The sequence below is a fragment of the Sminthopsis crassicaudata genome, chromosome 1 (assembly GCF_048593235.1).
Source record: "Sminthopsis crassicaudata isolate SCR6 chromosome 1, ASM4859323v1, whole genome shotgun sequence".
Taxonomy (NCBI): Eukaryota; Metazoa; Chordata; class Mammalia; order Dasyuromorphia; family Dasyuridae; genus Sminthopsis; species Sminthopsis crassicaudata.
The window spans coordinates 101,118,998-101,137,711 of NC_133617.1; the positions used below are offsets into that span (position 1 = coordinate 101,118,998).

An 18,714-nucleotide genomic window follows, 5' to 3' on the forward strand; every position below is an offset into this window, starting at 1 on the left:
GCAGATATTGTTTCTTTTTTCTTTTTTTGTCTTCCTAGCACTTAGCACATAGATGCCTAATAAAGACCTATTGCTTGACTAATTCATCTCTACTTTGTCATTATTCAATGCTGCCTCTCACTTAACTCTGTTCCCTTTTATTGGTGTTGTTCAATCAAAAGTGACTCCATTGGGGCTATCTTGACAGATACTGGAGTGCTTTGCCATTTCTTTCTCCAGGTCATTTTACAAAAAAGGAAACTGAGGCCAATAGGATTAAGCCATCATTTTGATAGAAAGATACTCTTCAGTTTCACTATAATGACTCTTCTAGCAAGGAATACTACCAACTTATACCCTTGACAGAGGAGATTTAATTATGAAAAGTACCACAAGCCTCACCTACTACAAACACATTCTGGGAGTACAAACTGAAAATGTTCAAGGAAAGTGCAAGATTAGCATTGAATAAAAGTATTCTAAGGAACTATAGCAAAGTAGAAAAAGTGAAAACCTGGAAGATAGGATACTTCTTCACTCTGTCACTAGCAGCATGACCTTGTGTTCACTACCTGTAAGGCTCAGTTTCCTCAATGGTAAAATGAGAGGCAGGAGGATCTTTTAGTTCTAAAAGTCTACTTTAAGATTCTTCATGTGGCAAAATTGGCTTTTCTCAATTTTAAATTCCCTTAAACACTTACTACTTTCCAGGTATAATTGTTTAGATATTCATGGTTATGTAGAAGGCTCTTAGTGTTTCTTTATTCATTTTTGACTTGAAGACTCTTTGCCACACATATTAAACATCAAGGGTTGTGGCTTTCCCAAAGGAGGCCTCCATCCTGGCTTTGATTGACTCTCTCTTCCTATTTCAATTTAATTTCTTTCCTATGCCTTCTTTTAATAGCATAAATTCTCTCACCTTAACTTTTTCACTGTATTTTTGTTAAAGAAATATTTACCACATTAGATGCAGTATCCAACTTTTCCATACATACAGAGATTCAAGAGGAAACTAAAATTGTTTCTATAGCATAGTGGATATTTTTTTTGGGGGGGGGTTGTTAACTTTTAAAAATTATTATAGCTTTTTATGTACAAAACATATGCATGGGATATTTTCCAACACTGATTCTTGCAAAAACTTCTGTTTCAACTTTTCCCCTTCTTCCCTCCATCCCCTCTCCTAGATGGCAGGTAGCTCCATACATGCTAAATATGTTAAAGTAGGGGTTCTCAAACTACAGCCCGAAGGCCAGATGCGGCAGAAAGGTTATGGCAAATGGACTGAGGGGTGGAGACAGAGTGTGAGGTTTTGGTTTTACTATAGTCCGGCCCTCCAACAGTCTGAGGGACAGTGAACTGGCCCCCTATTTTAAAAGTTTGAGGACCACTGTGTTAAAATATATGTTAAATACAATATATGGGTATATACGTATAATTTTAAAAATAGTATCATCATTAAAAACAGGAGCTAATATCTGAAGGACCTGGAAATCTTTTGTTTGATAGGATTTGTTTTTGTTTGTCTTAAATGAGTCAGTGTAGTATGGTGAAAAGAAATTAGATCTAGGAATCAGAAGAGCATCCCTAATCTTGCTGACTATGTGATTATTCATTCATTAGTTATTTCATCTTTCTGTCCTAGGTTTCCTTATCTCTAAATGGGTATTATAATGCCATTACTATACACTATGAGGCAGAATGGTTTGTTCTTCCTCCTCCATTCTGGAAGAAGACCAGTGACCTCTGGAGGGTAGTTTTGACTTGGGAGTGAATTGGATTTAAATGAGTCAGGGCTGTGCAAAGTCATCAGTCTTCCTCTCTCTTCTAGAATCATTGGAATCCAGTGGCAAGATATGGGTCAGGATGATGGGTGATGACCCAGAATACAGTGGGAGACCTTGGTCTTTTTAAGCTAAGGTCTTTTCCAGATCTCATTTTGTTTGAGGCAACACCCCAGCAAAATACATCAACACCCCAGGCAAAATCCATCAGTCAACAACTATTTATTAACTATGGTATGTGGCAGACACTATACTTAGTGCTAGAAAGTAGAAAGATCTATGGTTAGGGAAAACTGTATTCTAATTCTCCCTCTAACAGTTACTACTTATTTGGCCTTGGGCAAGTAATTTAACTAGTCGACAAACATTTATGGAGCACTTACCACATTCCAGGCTCAATATTAGGGGCTGGGACTACAAATACAAGCAAAAAGATAAACTGTCTTAGCCCTGGATTACTTTCTAATAGGGCAGACAACACATAAAAGGAAGCTTTTCCAGTAGAAGAGAGAGACAAAGAAGGAATCTAGATAAGATCCTTTAGGGAGTGGTTTAGGGTGCAGCCTGGGGGCTAATCTATGCATCTTCCTTAAATGAAAGTTCTGCTAAGAGCAAACCAAAAACAGGGGTTTCAGGGACAGAGAGTTATTTCTAGCTGTGAGTTTCAAGGTTATTGTGATCTTCCAAGATGAAGTTTTGGGGCATGATAGAAAGGTCCAGAGGAGTGTAATCTTCTTTAGCTGTCTTGACTCTTAGTTTCCATATTTTTAAAAATGAGGGGGTTGGATTAGATGATCTGAAGGATATGGTGAGGATCAAATGAGATAACCAATCAATCTACTAAGCATTTAATGAGCACCCACTATGTGGCAGCCCACTGTATTTGTGTTTGCAAATGAAAAGAATGAGATAATCCTTGTTCTCAAGGAGCATACCTTCTACTGGAGGAGATAAGCATACATATTTTAGGATATATGGACAAAAAACATAAATATAAGGTAAAATAATAGAAGAAAAGGAACAACAATTGTGAGGAATCCAGAAAAGCTTTGTATAGAAGGCAGTGCTCGATGTTGTGTGAAAGATTTCTAAAACAATTACAGGCTAATCTGAATCCAGAAAGAGAACTATAGGACTGAATGTGGGTCACAACACAGTATTTTCACCTTTTTGTTACTATTTGCCTGCTTTTTGTTTTCTTTCTCATTTTTTTTCTTTTTGATATGATTTTTTCTTGTGCAGCATGATTAATATAGAAATGTATATAGAAGAATTGCACATGTATAACATATATTGGATTACTTTCTGTCTAAGGGAAGGGATTGGGGAAGGGAGGAAGAAAAAATTTGGAACACAAGGTTTTGCAAGGATAAATATATCTATGCATATATTTTTAAAATAAAAGCATTACAGGCTAAATACATATGAGTTTTTATTACTTATTCAAAACATAGTAGAAGTGTGTCAGATAAGATGGTTATAAAAATGAGATAGTCATAGAATCTTAGAGTCAGAAATAACCTTCTCTAAGCTAGCCATTAGGCCAACCTTTCCTTTTACAGGGGAAGAAACTTCAGCCTATAGGAGTAAAGTAATTTGCCTAGATTACACAGCTAAGTTTTGTATTTTAAGGTGGAGTAAGAAGAGTACTTGGTTTGGAGTTAAGGACATCTCTGTTCTAGTACTGGTGCTGACTCTTAGAATCATTCTTGGTCATATACCACATCTGTAGTAACAGAACTTCAAAAATCATGTAACCTTTCTGAATCTCAGATATCTCAGCTATATAAGGAGGTTAACTTAATTGACTTAACTTTAAATTCCTTCCAGTTCAGAATCCTAGCATCATAATTTTTATGATGTCCTATTTCTGAGCCTCAATTTCCTTAACTGTAAAATTATAATAATAATAACAAGGTTATTATGAGCATTAAAAGCTATATAGACATGTCCACTATTATTGTTATTATCTAAATTTCAGACAAAGTACTCCCTCTTGATAGATTTTTCAAATGTTCCTATTTATCTTTTCTTTTTTTTTTTTTTTTTGGTCATAACTTGTGATTTGATTAGTATGGAGATTCCCTCCAAGATGCAGATAAGAACTAGTCTGTACTAGTCTTAGAGATTTATGTTTCTAAACTAAGAAGTTAAGTGACTTCATAAGGCAACTACTATATATCAAAGCAAGACTTAAATCCAAGTGTCTCTGACTTTGAGACTGGACCTCTAATTTATCCAACATACCATACTACCTGTCTAGTCATAGAAAGCATTTTTATAATTATACTTACTACTTTCAACACAACAAAACATGAACAGTAAAATCTATAATAATATGTAACTATTCACACTGGAAATACAAAATGGATGAAAATATATGTAAACCAAACTCAGGTGCAGCTAAATGGGTTAGCAGTTGAATGTATTTCTTAAATTAAAATACATATTGATTCATTTGACACTGATGATTCATTCAGCTGGGCTCACAATTTATTTGGAAGAAAAGATTGGCTGGATTTCATTTGGAAAATTGCAATATGCTTAGTGGTCCCAAACAGTTGGTCATTCTTTTATGACTGGTATTTTTCAGTTAGAGGGAGAAGAAATGGAGGCAATGTCAGATTTTATATTCTTAGGCTCAAAGATTACTGCAAATGGCAACTATAGTCATGAAAGCCAAGTCACCTTAGTCAAAGCTTTGGTTTTTCTGCTAGCAATATATTATTGTAAGAGTTAGACTATAAGGAAACCTTAATACTGCAAAATCAACACTTTTGAACTGGGATGCAAGAGAAGACTTTTAAGAATTCTTTGAACCGCTGGGATCAAACCAGTCAATACTTAAAGAGATTAATTTAAACTATTCACCAGAAGGTCAGATACTGAATGAAGATGAAGCTTAAGTATTTTGGCCACATAATGAGAAGAGGAAACTCACTGGAAAAAATCCTGATGTTGGGAAAGATTGAAGGCAAAAGGAAAAGAGGGTGGCAGAGTATGAGATGGATAGGTAACATCATGGAAACAACATGAACTCAAACAGACTTTTGAGTGCAAAAGGAGGATAGAAGAGCCTGGAGTTTTATGGGTCATGGGATCATGCAGTGACAGACAGGACTGAATGACAAACAACAAATTTTCAGTTAAGACTAATAAATAACTACAAATCATACCACTCTTAAGATGAGGAGTAACTCAAAACACAATGGAAAAGTGTCCAGTAGGGCATGATTAAGTTATAGTATATTATCAACTCATTAGAATTGCTATAAAGGGCATGTTTGATTGAAAAAGGAGGAAGATCAGTCAGTCAGAGAGCAAAAATAAAGGGTCATAAATACTAAAATACATGGATACTCCTGAGATATTAAAAGAAGAAGGCATATTGATTAGGTAAATATTCTTAGAGGAAAATTTATTAGAAAATGTGGATAAAGTTAGGAGGAAAATAAGCATTTATTAAGTGCCAACTATGCTCTAGGCACTTTACAAATATTAACTCATAGATTCTTACAACAACCCTGGCAGGTAGGTGTTACTAATAGCAGGACTTTATAGTAGAGGTAACTGAAGCAGAGATTAAATGGCCTGCCCAGAATCACAAAGCTAGTAAGTTTCCAAGGTTGACTTTGATGCCAGATCTTTCTGACTTTCAAGCTGACTGTTCTATTCACTGTACAATCCATCTATCTAAGATGAAAAACTTTAATAGCACCAGGATCTGCACTGGTAGAAGAAATATCCAAGCAGATGAATCATGCATCCACCAAAGTTATTAGTGGCAGAATCAGTTACCAGTTAATCAGTCATTAGTGACAGACTCATACTTCATGATTCTCAGTCCAGTGTTTTTGGTCCTAACTTCCTTCTCACCAATTTAATCTATGTAAGTATAAAGATATAGAAAATATAAACATTTAAAAGGGTTTTTTTTGTTGTTGTCCAATCATTTTAGTCATATCTGACTTTTCATGGCGCCATTTTGGGAGCTTTGTTGACAAATATTCTGATGTGATTTTCCATTTCCTTCTCCAGCTCATTTTCCAGATGAGGCAACTGACTTGAGCAGGGCCACTCAGCTAGTAAGTGCTGAAGCTAGATTTGAACTCAGGACTTCAGGCCTAGCACATGTAATTTTGTAGAACTTATCAAACTGAGGAATATATATATTGCCTATAAAAATGATTAGGATGTTGAGACTACAGCATGGCATAGTGCACAGAGCACTATTTGAAAGCAGGAAGTCTATCTACATTCTAGTGAAGTCCCTGTGATTTAGTATCTGTGTGGCCTTGGTCAAGTCAATTCCTTCTGCCCTAGATGACCTTTCCAGTGCTGACATTTTATGATCCTATTCTGACTTGCAGATTTGTTAGAACAGCTTAGTAAAGCCCAGGGGTAATTTCAGTCTGTGGCTTATATTCCTATTTGCATTCCCCTAGAATTTCAGTATCTGTTGAGTTTTAAGAGGAATATGAAAAACTCAAACCACCCACTTTAGTTTAGCAAGTATTACCAAGTGATTGCCTTGAAATGGAGCTCTAACCTTAATCCAAATGTCCCAAAGTTTGGGTCAGATTTTCGAAATCTTTTGAGAGAACACTGTGATATAGTAGAAAAGAAGTGAGGATCTGAAATGGGAAGAACTGAATTCTAGTTCGTTTTTTCCAGTTAACTAGCTGTGTGATCTTGGGCAGGTCAATTTTCCTTCCAAACACCTTGATTTCATCATCTGTGAAATGAAAGCATTGTACTAACCGGTCTTTATAGGCCATTACAATTCTAAATACTATGGTCTTCTCCAGAATTTTTAACACATCCTGAGGGTCCTGAGTCTTAGGTTTAGTGCAAAAATCCCAAACAGTGGTGGAAAGCACCTCTGGTTTCACATTTCACCAGAAGAAATTAAGAGCCCAGCTTTACCTCTGAGATTGTTTCATTTAGTCAGGCCACAAGCAGTTTGCGAAATGCCACAAAAAGCAGAGTATCGCGATCATTCACAAGGGGACACAAAAGGCCCAAGTGAAGAGAGAGGACGTATAGAAATTTTCTAGGAGGCCCAAATCAAGGACATATATACATACTACAAGCACTCTTTCTTTCTAAGGTCTTTCCTCTTTTTTTGACTAGGAATTGTTCTTTCTCCGGCTTCCCTTTGATACTAACCCCAGAAATAATAAACAAACAAACAAAATTTAAGTCAGAAAGAATTCTACGAAGTGTCGATTATAGCAAAAAGGAACTCAGAAAACAAAGTATATTTAAAAAAAAAAACACATCATATCAGTTCTTGGGTAGTACATCATTCTCAGATTGAGAAGTCTTCTGGGATCTAGGAGCAGAAAGGTTTGTTCTTAAATGCCTTGCTGCGATAGATGGGCATCTTGAGAACAAATCATTTCTGAGCACAAAATGTACCCCAATGAGCTTAGGATATGAGGAGCATCAGGGAAGTTTAAGCTGGAAGGGCAGGGGGGCTAAGTCTGGAGCTGGGGCAGGGGCTGGGGGCAAGGGCAAGGGCAAGGGCAGGGGGAAGAGGAGAAAAGAGGATGTGTTGCGAAGCGACTTCGAAGAGCGGCTCACAGGCAAGAGAAATCAAGAACTGTTCTGGCCCCTCCTGGTGAGCTCAAGTTACAAAGGCGGGCAGGCAGGCGGGTGAGCAGACGGGGGCTGGGGGAGAAGAGACTGATCCGGGCGCTTCGGAGGGCGCGGCAGAGGAAGGGTTAAAGGGAGACTGACCAGCCCGCGGTGCCGAGTATCTGCGGACATGATGGAATGTTTATTCAGTGTTCAGATTTCCTGTTTAAGTGTCTGGATTTCCTGAAATCCTTGCTATCAACCCGAGGGTTATCCACTGAGCAGCGTGGTTGGGTGGTGGGTTTCCACCCACCCCCCTCCTTTCTCCCTCTCTTTTCCTTTCTTTTTCCCTCCCCCTGCTCACATGGTCGGTTTTTCCTTCCTGCTAGTTCTTCTGAGTTTTAGTGCCTACTTATCGTGCGGGAAATTAATGGGCATAGAACCTCACTCGTAGGATCCCAAGCTTTCAAGATAACCGTCCAGTGGAATCGAGTTTAATATCCGATCTAAAAACACACCACAAACACACGAATTGGGAAGAAGTACTGCAGAAACATGGTGTGCTCCGGATGCTGGGGAAAGGCTGAGTTTTAGCCCAAGATGGAATAATGATGGATTTAGCTTGGATGCCTAAACTTGGACTGGGAATACAAATGTACAAGTCCTGGTGAGTTACAGAGGAGGGGGGAAGGAGGTGTAAGGGAGGGCGGGAAGTCCAACGGGGATATTATTGTGAGAGTTGAAAAAAGCTGTTGAAAGCAAATATTTTAGTAATTTTTTTTCAAGTATTTCCCCAAATAAACAATCAGAAAACTTCCAAACTCTTCAGCAAAGGAGTTTTCCCACATGTGCGTGAGGTTCCCCAAGCAAAACTCTGAAAGGCTTCACCTCTGCATTAGTTGACAGCTGTTTTTTCCTCTCCGTAGTCTGATTAGCCCCGACAGGAATGTTTTCCAGTCTTGGCCCCTGGAGCTGAAGAGAAAGAACTGTGGGAGTGCATTGTTTTCTACTCCAGAGATCCCCCATATCTGTAGCAGATTCCCAGAGGTGCTGACTTAAAGGCAGGACACAGGGTTTTAACTTGTTGAAACCGACTTTGATCTTGTTGAAGGTTTGGTATAATTAGGAAACTAGGTTGCTCTTTTCCATGTTGCAATTTGTTGAAACTTTAAACTTTTACATTCTATTATATGGAATTAAAACACACACACACACACACACACACAATACACATCCTGTCTAGTGTTTTAAGTTTATTCTTAAATTGCTGGGGCAAGCACTTGCTCTTGATGATTTCTCTTGTAAATTTTTCATTTTTTTCCCTGGGTAATGAGTTGAATGCTCTCAAATATATTGTGATTATTTTTATGAATTGCATTTTCCATCAGAAGAACTAGATTCAAATTCTGGCTTTCCTTCGTACTTAAATTGTGTGACTTTTGGTTGAGTCATTTCACTTCTCAGAGCCTCAGTTACCATCTATGTTAAAGGAAGAGATTTGTCCTAAAAAATCTTGAAAGTTTCTTTCAGTTCTAGAACTTAAGATTCCTATGATTTGATCCTAAATTTGATCCTGTGTGTCACTAAGGTTTCTTAACCTTTTTGAGTCTTGGACTCTTTTTGCAGTCTAGGAAAACCTGAGGATTCCTTCCCAGAAAATTTTTTAATGTACAAGATATAATGCATGGAATTACGAAGGAGATCGTTTATGTTGACATACAATTCTCAGTATTTTTTTTAAAGTTCACAGACTGGGTGAAGGTTCCCTGTTCTAGAAGAATCCATTTCAATTCCACAAGCATTCATTAAATGCCTACTGTGCAAAGCACCATGCTGGGCACTTGGGAGGTAAAAACTGAATGAAGATCTGTCTGAATCTGCCCAATGATGCCTCAGGCATAGTCATACAATTGGTAATTAAGTGAGAAGTTGTCCGAGTGGTATACTTTCTTGCAATCAACAAGATTATTTTTGGCAAAATTCATTTGGGGGATAAATTTGAGGTAATGTGTTGCTGAGGAATGCTTTGATATTGTACAATGTATTCATTTTTTATACAATCCTTGTCTCAGGTAATCTAAACTCACTGGGAAACCCTTCATGTGATGCCTTTGAAAGAATATTTTTATAGATTCAACTGGGGATGAGGGTGTTTTCCTGAATGTTTGATATTAAAATCACAGAATATTAGAGTTGCTAAGGCCTTAACAACATCTGGTCTAGTCCCTCTTTTTCTTTGGTGAAGGAAATTAAGAGGAAAAGTGATTTAGAGATCCTAAGTATAGAATTAGAAGGGACTTTAGCCCAACCCCTTCATTTTGCAGATAAAGAAACTGAGTCACAGAAAGTGATTTTCCCAAAATCACATGCATAAGATTAGCACTAAGACTAGAACCCAGATCTTCTAGGTGAATCTTAGCTTATTGTATCTTCTGTGCTTTCCTGCAATCTTTCAACTCTGGAGTTAGCCATAAAAGCTCAGAATATCACAATGTACCTAGCATACTGGGTTATTTCATGATTTTGCTTTGTTTTAGGGAAGTGCTTCTGTTCTAGTTCTTGATACTGACAGGGATATTGAGTTTTTGTTATTTAATTGTCCTTTAACAACCTCTTTGCAAACTGACAAACAAGCAAAACTTAAAAGGCAACACCACTCAGTACAAAATCCTGATGAACGTCTGGGTTCTACCTATAAAACCTACAGATAGCTTTGAAAAATACATTTTGTGGTTTACTACAGAGAAAATTACTTTATTCAATGCTTTCAGTGAAAAACATGCACTCCAGAGTCCACAGAATGGCACTATCCCAGAACATAATGTACCATATGACGTTCTCTTGATTTTCAGTCCTCATGTTTCTTGTAAAAGAAGCATCTTTTCTTCCCTCTTCCCCTACCCAATCTGTGAGATAACTGAATGACTTACTATTCATATTTAGCATGTGAGAATGCTGGAGAGAAAAGGACATTTTTACATCCAAAATCTCTATTACTTCTTTTGAGCAGCATTGAATAAAAGGAAATTCCAAGTGTCTGCATTTCCTCTGTCCTCACTAGTCATGGTAGAGCAGATTTTCAGAAATTCACAGAGCTTTAGGATACCTAGGGAGGATATGTTTTCATTCTTTCATTCAGTGTGGGAAAGCTAAGGTCTAGGGTCCCAGCTGTTCTCTTCAAGCTGAGTTTAAATGATAAATATCTTGGAAGTGAAGAGGGATGAGGAAGAAGAAAATGGAAGAAGAGTATGGTCATGAACAGCAATTAATTTTCCACTTTTTTCTTTGGCTTTTGCTTGGAATAGAACACTTAACTGGAAATCTAAAGATCCTAGTTCAAATTCTTACTGCCTATGTGATCTTAAACAATTCTTTTCAATTAAACAGTGCTGGGGATTGTCTTAAGACTGACCATATCATCCTCTGAATGAATAAATTCCATCAGCTCTCTATTACTTCTAGGAAAAAAATATAAATTCCTCTGTTAGGTATTTAAAACTCTTTAAAACTAGGACCCAACAGACATTTCCATCTTAGTAATGCATCACTCTCCACTCATATATACTATGATCCAGCCAAACAATCCTTTTTACTCTTTCTCAGGCATCATAGAAAACACTCTGCCATCTCTTTATTTTTGCATTAGCTATGCCAACACCTTCCCAATGCACTTCCTTTTCTCCTCTGCCTCAAATACCACCTTCCACACAAAACAACTGCTGCCTGGTATGTGAGACCTTCCATAGTCTGGTATCAATCTACTTATCCAGCCTCATATTACTTCCCTCCCCTTCATACATTTTCTTTTCCAACCACATTAGATTCAAAATACCACCTCTCACCTTCATATAGTCAACTATATATTAAATTAATTCTCTCATCATTATCTCTCCTCCCAGAATTTTTAGCACCATTTAAAGGTCAGCTAGGTTCTTTTTTCCTTGACCTCTCCCTTCTCAATTTCTCCATGGAGGCTTTGGACTATTGGCATTGCTACATGTTGGAGCAGAATGTAAGCACCTTGAGACTCCAGTCAAAAATCCAGCATTTTTCCTACTAGCTGCCCAGTTCAGAATAGATCATTAACACACAATGTTTATGTTGGAGTAAATTATGCCTTTTTCATAGAGTAAACCTTAATTGATTCCAAGAAGATGGACTGGTACCTATAACTTCTTCCAGCTGTCTCAGAATTATAGCTCTTTGGTTTGGGGAAAGCTAGGTGTGATTAAAGTATGATAAACACATTCTTATGGTGTAAATATAAAAATGCAGATTCAAATCCTAATTCTGGCTTTCACACACTGTGTGCTGTGGACTAGTAATACTCTGGGAGTCGTTTTCCTCATCTAGTAATCAAGAAAATAGGAATTTGCATTATTCACCTCACTGAATGATTGCAAGGAAAGTGCTTTGTAAATTATATAGGAGACTATGTAAATATGAACTGTTATTGACAATGCTAACTCATCAAAGCTCTATGATTTTATTGGTATGAAAATTTCCTTACCAATAAAGATTTCTACTCATTTATAATTCTTAGACTTATTGCTTGAAGTTGAGAGAGGTTATGTAATTTCTTGTGGTAATAATAGTTCACATTTATACAGTTTGCTAAGTGTTTAACATACATTATCTGATTTGGTTCTCAAACAATGTGGGCCATATAATTGCCATCTTACAGTTTAGGAAACAAACTCACTTCACATCACACACCTGACTCCAGATCTCTCGCTTTAGCTAGTTGGCCATATTTTAATGTCACTAGGAAAAGTAGCTTCATCAAATTCATATACCATAGGAATATCTACTGAGTAGCAGCTTAATAAATGGAGAGAACCTGATGATATATTTCTAAATTATTTTGTTTTATTTGGAAGAAATGACCCTTGAGTCAGAGACTCCCTGGAAATAAACTAGCCTCTGAAAGTTTCTATCCCTTTGGGAAGTGGAATTAACTCTTCAAGATCACTAGAATCCTAGGCTCCACTCAAGCTGAAATTCACTCTCAGGAGTTTCCTAAGCAGATTTCCATCGATTTTGGTTTCTGTCACTTGGAAATGCCAGGAGACTAGCCTGTCTTGCAGTATTTTTGGTATTTCCTCTTCCTGTCCCGCCCTACATCAGGAAGTGCGAAGGTGCACTGAGTTACTAAAACAAAAATAAATGCTAGCAACCAATTTCCTTCCAAACAAGAGATTTGGATTGGATGCTAGCTTTGAATAAAGAGAAAAGACAAGTAGGCTGTCAGCAACACTTACTAAGCACAGAAAATAGGTGGGATCATCTACATTGTAAAATATGGGGGGGGCAACAAGAGGTATAGGAATGTACTGGATGACTTATAGTCATACTAGACTTCTAGTATGTCAGGCAAGAAGGTCTTGAGAAATCATCTAACCCAACCCAAATTTACAGAAGAGGAAATGAGAGCTAGTCTTTAGGTGACTTACCCATGGTCATGTATCTAGTAAATTATAGAACTAGAATTCAATTATGATATGTCTAAGGTGGAAAGAATAGGGAAGAAGGAAGAGTCAATTCCTTTATTAGAGTGTTTTTTCTTTTTATATTATAAACACCAGTTTGGTTTTTTTTCCCCTTAAAATCAAAGATTCTTCCTAAAGTAAAACTATATGACTATTATTTTCTTTAATGTTGGGGTCCAGATCTGGTGATTTTTATCTGCATGGGGAATGGTGGCTGTAGATGCACAACCACCACCATCATCATCACCATTGGTGTATGCAGGTAGGCACCTTAGGTATTCTGGACATCTTAGTGGGCTGTCTGAGGTAATATCAAAGGGAGAAAAATCCAAGGTTTTCCAACTAAAAGACTGCTCCATGAGTATTATTCTTTGAAGCCTATCACAAACAAAAACAGTTGACTTCAGTTTAAACCAAAGCTTCTTAAACTGTGGGTCAGACCCCCCGTGGGGTCTCATAACTGACTCTGGGGGTCACAGAATTATAACTTCTCTGTAAATGTTTGACTTGTATGTCTATTTTATATACTTATATGCCTGAGGTCACATGAAAATTTCTTGAGCAAAAAAGGGTCATAAGTGGAAAAAGTTTAAGAAGCCCTGATTTAGAGCAGTATGTTTAAATTTAAACTTGTTTCATAGTTGGGATCCAGCTTAGGATCCCTAAGGACTAGGGCTTAGTCAGTATTTTTTGTACTCATAATCACTAATCATTGTCCTTCAAGTAGCAATAATTGGGAGACTTTGATAAATTTGCTTATTGTTCTTTCCCAATTCAGGCATTTACATTTATGTAAAGATAAGATTCCGGAAAAAAGTAAACACTGCTTATTATGCAGCTGAAACAATTCTGGGCCTTCCCTTTGTATGTTTCCTAAATATTAACATATTTACTTCTGGGGCTTAATGTTTGTTTGGTTTTGGTCCTATCCTATGATTTCATAGTTTGGGGAATTCCTCTATCTATGCTGATCTGCAAATGTCCTTCAATTTATGGTCTCAGGGAATCACCCTGAAACACTGAAATGTTCCCAGATGAGCTAGTCAATCTGTGTGAGAAGCAAAATTAGAAATCAGGCCTTCTTGATTGATTATAAGGCTGGTCCCCTTTGATTTTTCTATGTTTCCTCTCTTCTACTATAATAATGTCTTCACATGTGGTGGCTTTTCCCCTACAGCTCTAAAATTTATAGTCTATTCCTTTTCATTCTTCCCTTGAAGGCCAGACTTTCTAGTTTCTGTCAGTATTCTCCCTTTCTTGTCTTGTTGATTTTGGCATTTCTGAAAAAATGACTTTGGCAGACTGTTCCTCTGCTTGAGACAAGATTATCCTCGTGAAGTAAAAATCACAATATGTTAAAATAAAAGCAAATTCCAAAGCAGGATAATGAAAATAAAAACATTCAATTTGACATTTATCAAATGCCTGATTCCATTTGATACAACAAATATTTATTGACCACCTGTTGTGGGCCCAGTTCTAACAACAGGAATATAGAAACATAATTCAGTGGTCCTCAAAGTATGGTCCAGACTTCCTAAGACTCTGGGAGTGTTGGAGGGAAAAGTGATGTTGTGAGATTGGAACTGTTATCATAATAATGCTAAAATAAAACTAAAATAAAGTTTTAATTCTTAATATAGTAGATATAAGGCACACATTCCAAAGCTCTCTGGGGAGGGATTGAGGAAGGGGGTCTTCAATAATTTTTAAGCATATAAAGGTTCCTAAGACCAAAAACTCTGAGAATTGCTGATGTAGTGAGATATAGACCCTGCCCCCTAAATAGCTCGCAAAGTATGTTAGAGCAAAATATATTCACTTAAAGCAGATAGAGGTTAGAAAAAACTGAACAGTAAATCTCAAGATCTGGGTTCTACTCTCAGGTCAGACTCTTAAAAGCTATATTAACTTAAGTAATTAATTTAACCTCTTTGAAAGAAGGAAGGGGAAAAAAGCATTTATTAAGAACCTATTAAGTGCTAAGTGTTTTTTTACAAATATTATCTCATTTGATTCTCACAATAACCCTGCAAAGTAGGTACTATTATTATCCCTATTTTACAGTTGAGGAAACTGAGGCAAAAAGGTTAAGTGACTTGTCTAGAATCACTTATCTACTAAGTTTCTTTCTTTTTTTTTTTTTTTCCCCCTGAGGCTGGGGTTAAGTGACTTGCCCAGGGTCACACAGCTAGGAAGTGTTAAGTGTCTGAGACTGGATTTGAACTGGGGTTCTCCTAAATTCAAGGCTGGTGCTCTATCTACTGTGCCACCCAGCTGCCCCCTCTACTAAGCTTCTTAGGCTGAATTTGAACTCTGTCTTTCTGACCACAGGCTCAGGATTCTACCAATTGTGTTTCCCAGCTGCCTCAGGGAGGTTCAGCAAAAATGTCTTTTCATTTGATCTGATAATATCGTTGTAAAAGTATGTATTCTTATCTCCATTTTACACATGAAGAAACTAAGTCTGAGATTCTAAATGATTTGGCTAGAGTCATTCAACTAATAGTCAGGATTTGAACTCAGCTCTTCTTGATTCCCTATCCTCTCTCTCTATATATAGGCAAAGGTGAAAATGTAGAAGAGGGGCTGAGGAATCAGGACATCTGTGTTCAAATTCTGAGTTACTCACTTGCTACTTTACCTCTTCAAGCCCCTTTAATCCTATCACAATCTTTTTATTTGTAAAACGAGTGAATTGGAGTAGATTATTATCTTGGTTCCTTGTAGAAGAGAATAAAATTTGGAGCCAGGTCTTTTGACTCAGGGTCCAGTGCTCCTGATAAACACCTCTGTTAGAATGCTCAGATGTAAGCTAATAAATAAAGCTATTTATTAGCATAAAATCAGGACTGAGGAATTCAACAGATTGACTAGTGGTCACTTGAGAATAAAGATGAGGAAATTTTGATGGGGAGAGGAGTTCAGGGAAGATGTATATGGTAAGGCTCTTCTTAGGGAGGACAGATCCACACAGGATACTATAGGAGAGACTCTGACCAACCAGAGCATACTTAATAGGGAAAAGTGTCAACTTCAGCATGGAAGTTGTCAAAAGCGGGAGAGAAGTGTCCAGTAACTATGTCAGTAAAAGGCTCATTGGGAATTCAGTGAGCTAGTTAAAGAACATTGAAGAGAGAGAGGGACAGAGATCCTGTAGACAGAGAGAGAGAGAGATATCAGTGGATAGATAGATGGGTAGATGGATACATACATATATACATACACACAAAGATATATATGCTGATTCTGAGAGAGATATAAATACAGAGATACATACAAACAGCATCAATTCAGTGCTTATGATAACTAGCTATTTATCTAGGTAACAGGTAGAGTGAGCATTTATTAAGGGTTTATGATAACTATTTAGTTAGGTAGTAGTTAGAGTGACCTTTTATTAAGCGCTTATTTTATGCTAGATATTGTCCTATATATTATCTATGTGACTGACAAAGTTATATCTCCTCCCTGTGACTCAAGTTTCTTTATTTGCAGAATGTGTTTGGTTAGGGACTAAAGGGAAGGAGGAGAGGGAGAGAGTGGGGATTAAATAATTGTTAAGCTATCTATCAGTTCTAAAGTTCTTTGAGTCTATATGTCCATTGAACATAGGAATAAATCTTTTGTCCTTCAGCATTATGGCTGGAAAGGAGAATTATAACAACAACCAAAAAAAAACCCCCAAAAAAAATCTACCTTAAGCTGACTGACTACCTTAGGTTAGTCAGTCAAATAGAATTTATTAAGTACTTATTCATTTGATTGCATACATGAATTAAGAGGGGAGAAATAAGGGGAGCAGTTAGAATTAGAACCATATTAACCGTAATTTTTTAAACCTCCAGTATGTTTTAAGTGCTTGCAAATGCATGTTGTGTTCACAGAATTGCAAGATTCCAAGCAGGAAACTCGACATTCTTTTTTTTTTTGGGGGGGGGGAGGAGGAGGGGGGGAGGAATCAGAATCAGTGTAATCTTTCATCTTGACTTTCTTCCTGCTTGAATTGGGCTCAGCTGCCTCTCTTTTATCTCCAAGGTATATAGTAGCTTTTTTCTTTAGTATTCACACTAGGTCTTCACAAAATTCAGTTCTGTCCTCCAAAACAAACCATAACTACAACAAATATTCATCCCCGAAATCTGAGATGAAGGAAGGAATAAATTAAATGGTGCCTGAAAGTACTTGAGATATGAAAGAAGAGACAAAGAAGCTCTTCTAAAAATTAATTAGAGGATTGATACCCTAAATCTGGCTATTGAGAAATATATTTCACATATGTGCTGTATTGGTTTATTTGTTTGAATTAACATTGACTAGCTTGAAGTATGGGACCCTAAGCTATATATCTGGTATAGAGTGACCATTCATTCAATTAACTCACTAACAATTATTTATTAAGCATCACACTAAGCTAAATTCTGGAGATTCAAGATGAAAATGAAACAATCCTTGCCATCAAGGAGCTTACTGTCTAAGTGGGAATTTATTCAAGAATTTATTGAATATTTTCAATTGTGCTCTTCATTAAGACAATATCTAACCTCAGTGAATTTATGATCTAGATTGAGAGACAAGATTTAGATTCATAAAACTTTTAAATAATGATTCACCAGCCATCATGTGATAAAGTAAAAAAAAAAAAAAATTAAAGGTCTTGATAAGTGTCATAGAATTTCAGGTGATTTCTACAGAGAGGTCTGAACTAAAATTTCAACTGTAGTCTTTCAATTATCTAATTCATATTTCTAATTTATTTCTAGTCAGTCATTTAATGATATATGTTATCTAATCTATTTCTTATAACCTTTTAGGACCTTCTCATTTCCTCTGTGAAACTTTCCCTGACCGGAAAGACTTTTCCCTCTAACATCACATGACACATTTTGGGGGCATTTACCATGTACTGTCTAGAACTCTTTACATATTTATGAGATTTATTTTCCAAACTCAATGAAAAGTTCCTGAAGACAAATACTATGGATTATATGTAAAACTCTTCCATTGCCCCATAGTATCTAATATGGTGCTTGTTTTCAGTGGAGATTCATTAAATAATTGATGAGTTATGGCTAAAATTACAAGAAGATAAAATCTGTGACTTTATAGGAATTTTTTTTATCTTATTTATCATTATTTCCAATATAAAGGACACTGAAACAGGTCTCTTGTAGAGAAGAGTTGATTAGTCCCAAATAAGGATGTAGTTGAGCTGGGAAAGCAAGGATGTTAGAAGACTTGGGAAGCTTAATGAAACTAGGCTGAACCCCTCAGCATACAGGGCCCAGTAAGAGGCTCTGTGTTAAATCTGTGCACTTAAGTCTTTGCAAATCAACTTCCACAAAGAGTTGCAAGAATTTGACTCTTTATCCTAGAGAGCTCCTCCTTCCAACACTCCTGAATCATAATGAGAGCTGACATTTCTCTAGCATTTTAAGATTTACAAAGCATTTTACATGTGTTATCTCATTTGATCTTAAAAACAAATCTTTAAGGTAGATGTTGCAAGGTTTTACTTTCCCCCTTTTACAGATGAGGAAACTGAAACTGAAAAGCAATCATCTGACCAAAGTAAAACTCATAGCCAATAAGCTATGGAGCTTGGGTTATTTTATTGTTTGTACCACATCATTTAGCACTTTATGGTTTTTTGTTTTTGTTTTTGTTTTTTTTCTCTCTAATTTAATGGTGTGAACTCTAAACCTTACATAGAGATTTCTACAAGGGCTGCATATTGACTTAGAAAACCACACATGCTTCTATATTTCATTTTTATTAGCATACCAACACATTAAAATCAGATAAGAACTACATTTTAATCAGTTTTGGGTTGCATTCAATAGGGTTGTAGGCGGTACTTGGCCAGTAGGCCACATACT

At 36.7% G+C, this 18,714-nt stretch overlaps 1 protein-coding gene across 9 annotated transcripts in view; it reads left to right on the plus strand.

Annotated features, from left to right (window-relative positions):
• ASAP1 (ArfGAP with SH3 domain, ankyrin repeat and PH domain 1) overlaps positions 1 to 18,714 on the plus strand; it is a 568,420-nt gene that overhangs the window by 114,217 nt on the left and 435,489 nt on the right. For 6 of the 9 annotated variants that reach the window (XM_074265486.1, XM_074265500.1, XM_074265506.1 and 3 more), the window contains exon 1: positions 7,875 to 8,013. The exons of 1 other annotated variant lie outside the window; for it this stretch is intronic. Coding sequence is in view for 1 of the 8 variants with exons in the window: in XM_074265495.1 (XP_074121596.1) it covers positions 7,955 to 8,013 (59 nt within the window). In the remaining 7 variants the exon portion in view is untranslated. Of the gene's footprint in view, positions 1 to 7,830; positions 8,014 to 18,714 lie in introns of those variants that run through there. 2 more of the 9 variants (XM_074265495.1, XM_074265535.1) reach the window with 2 other exon arrangements.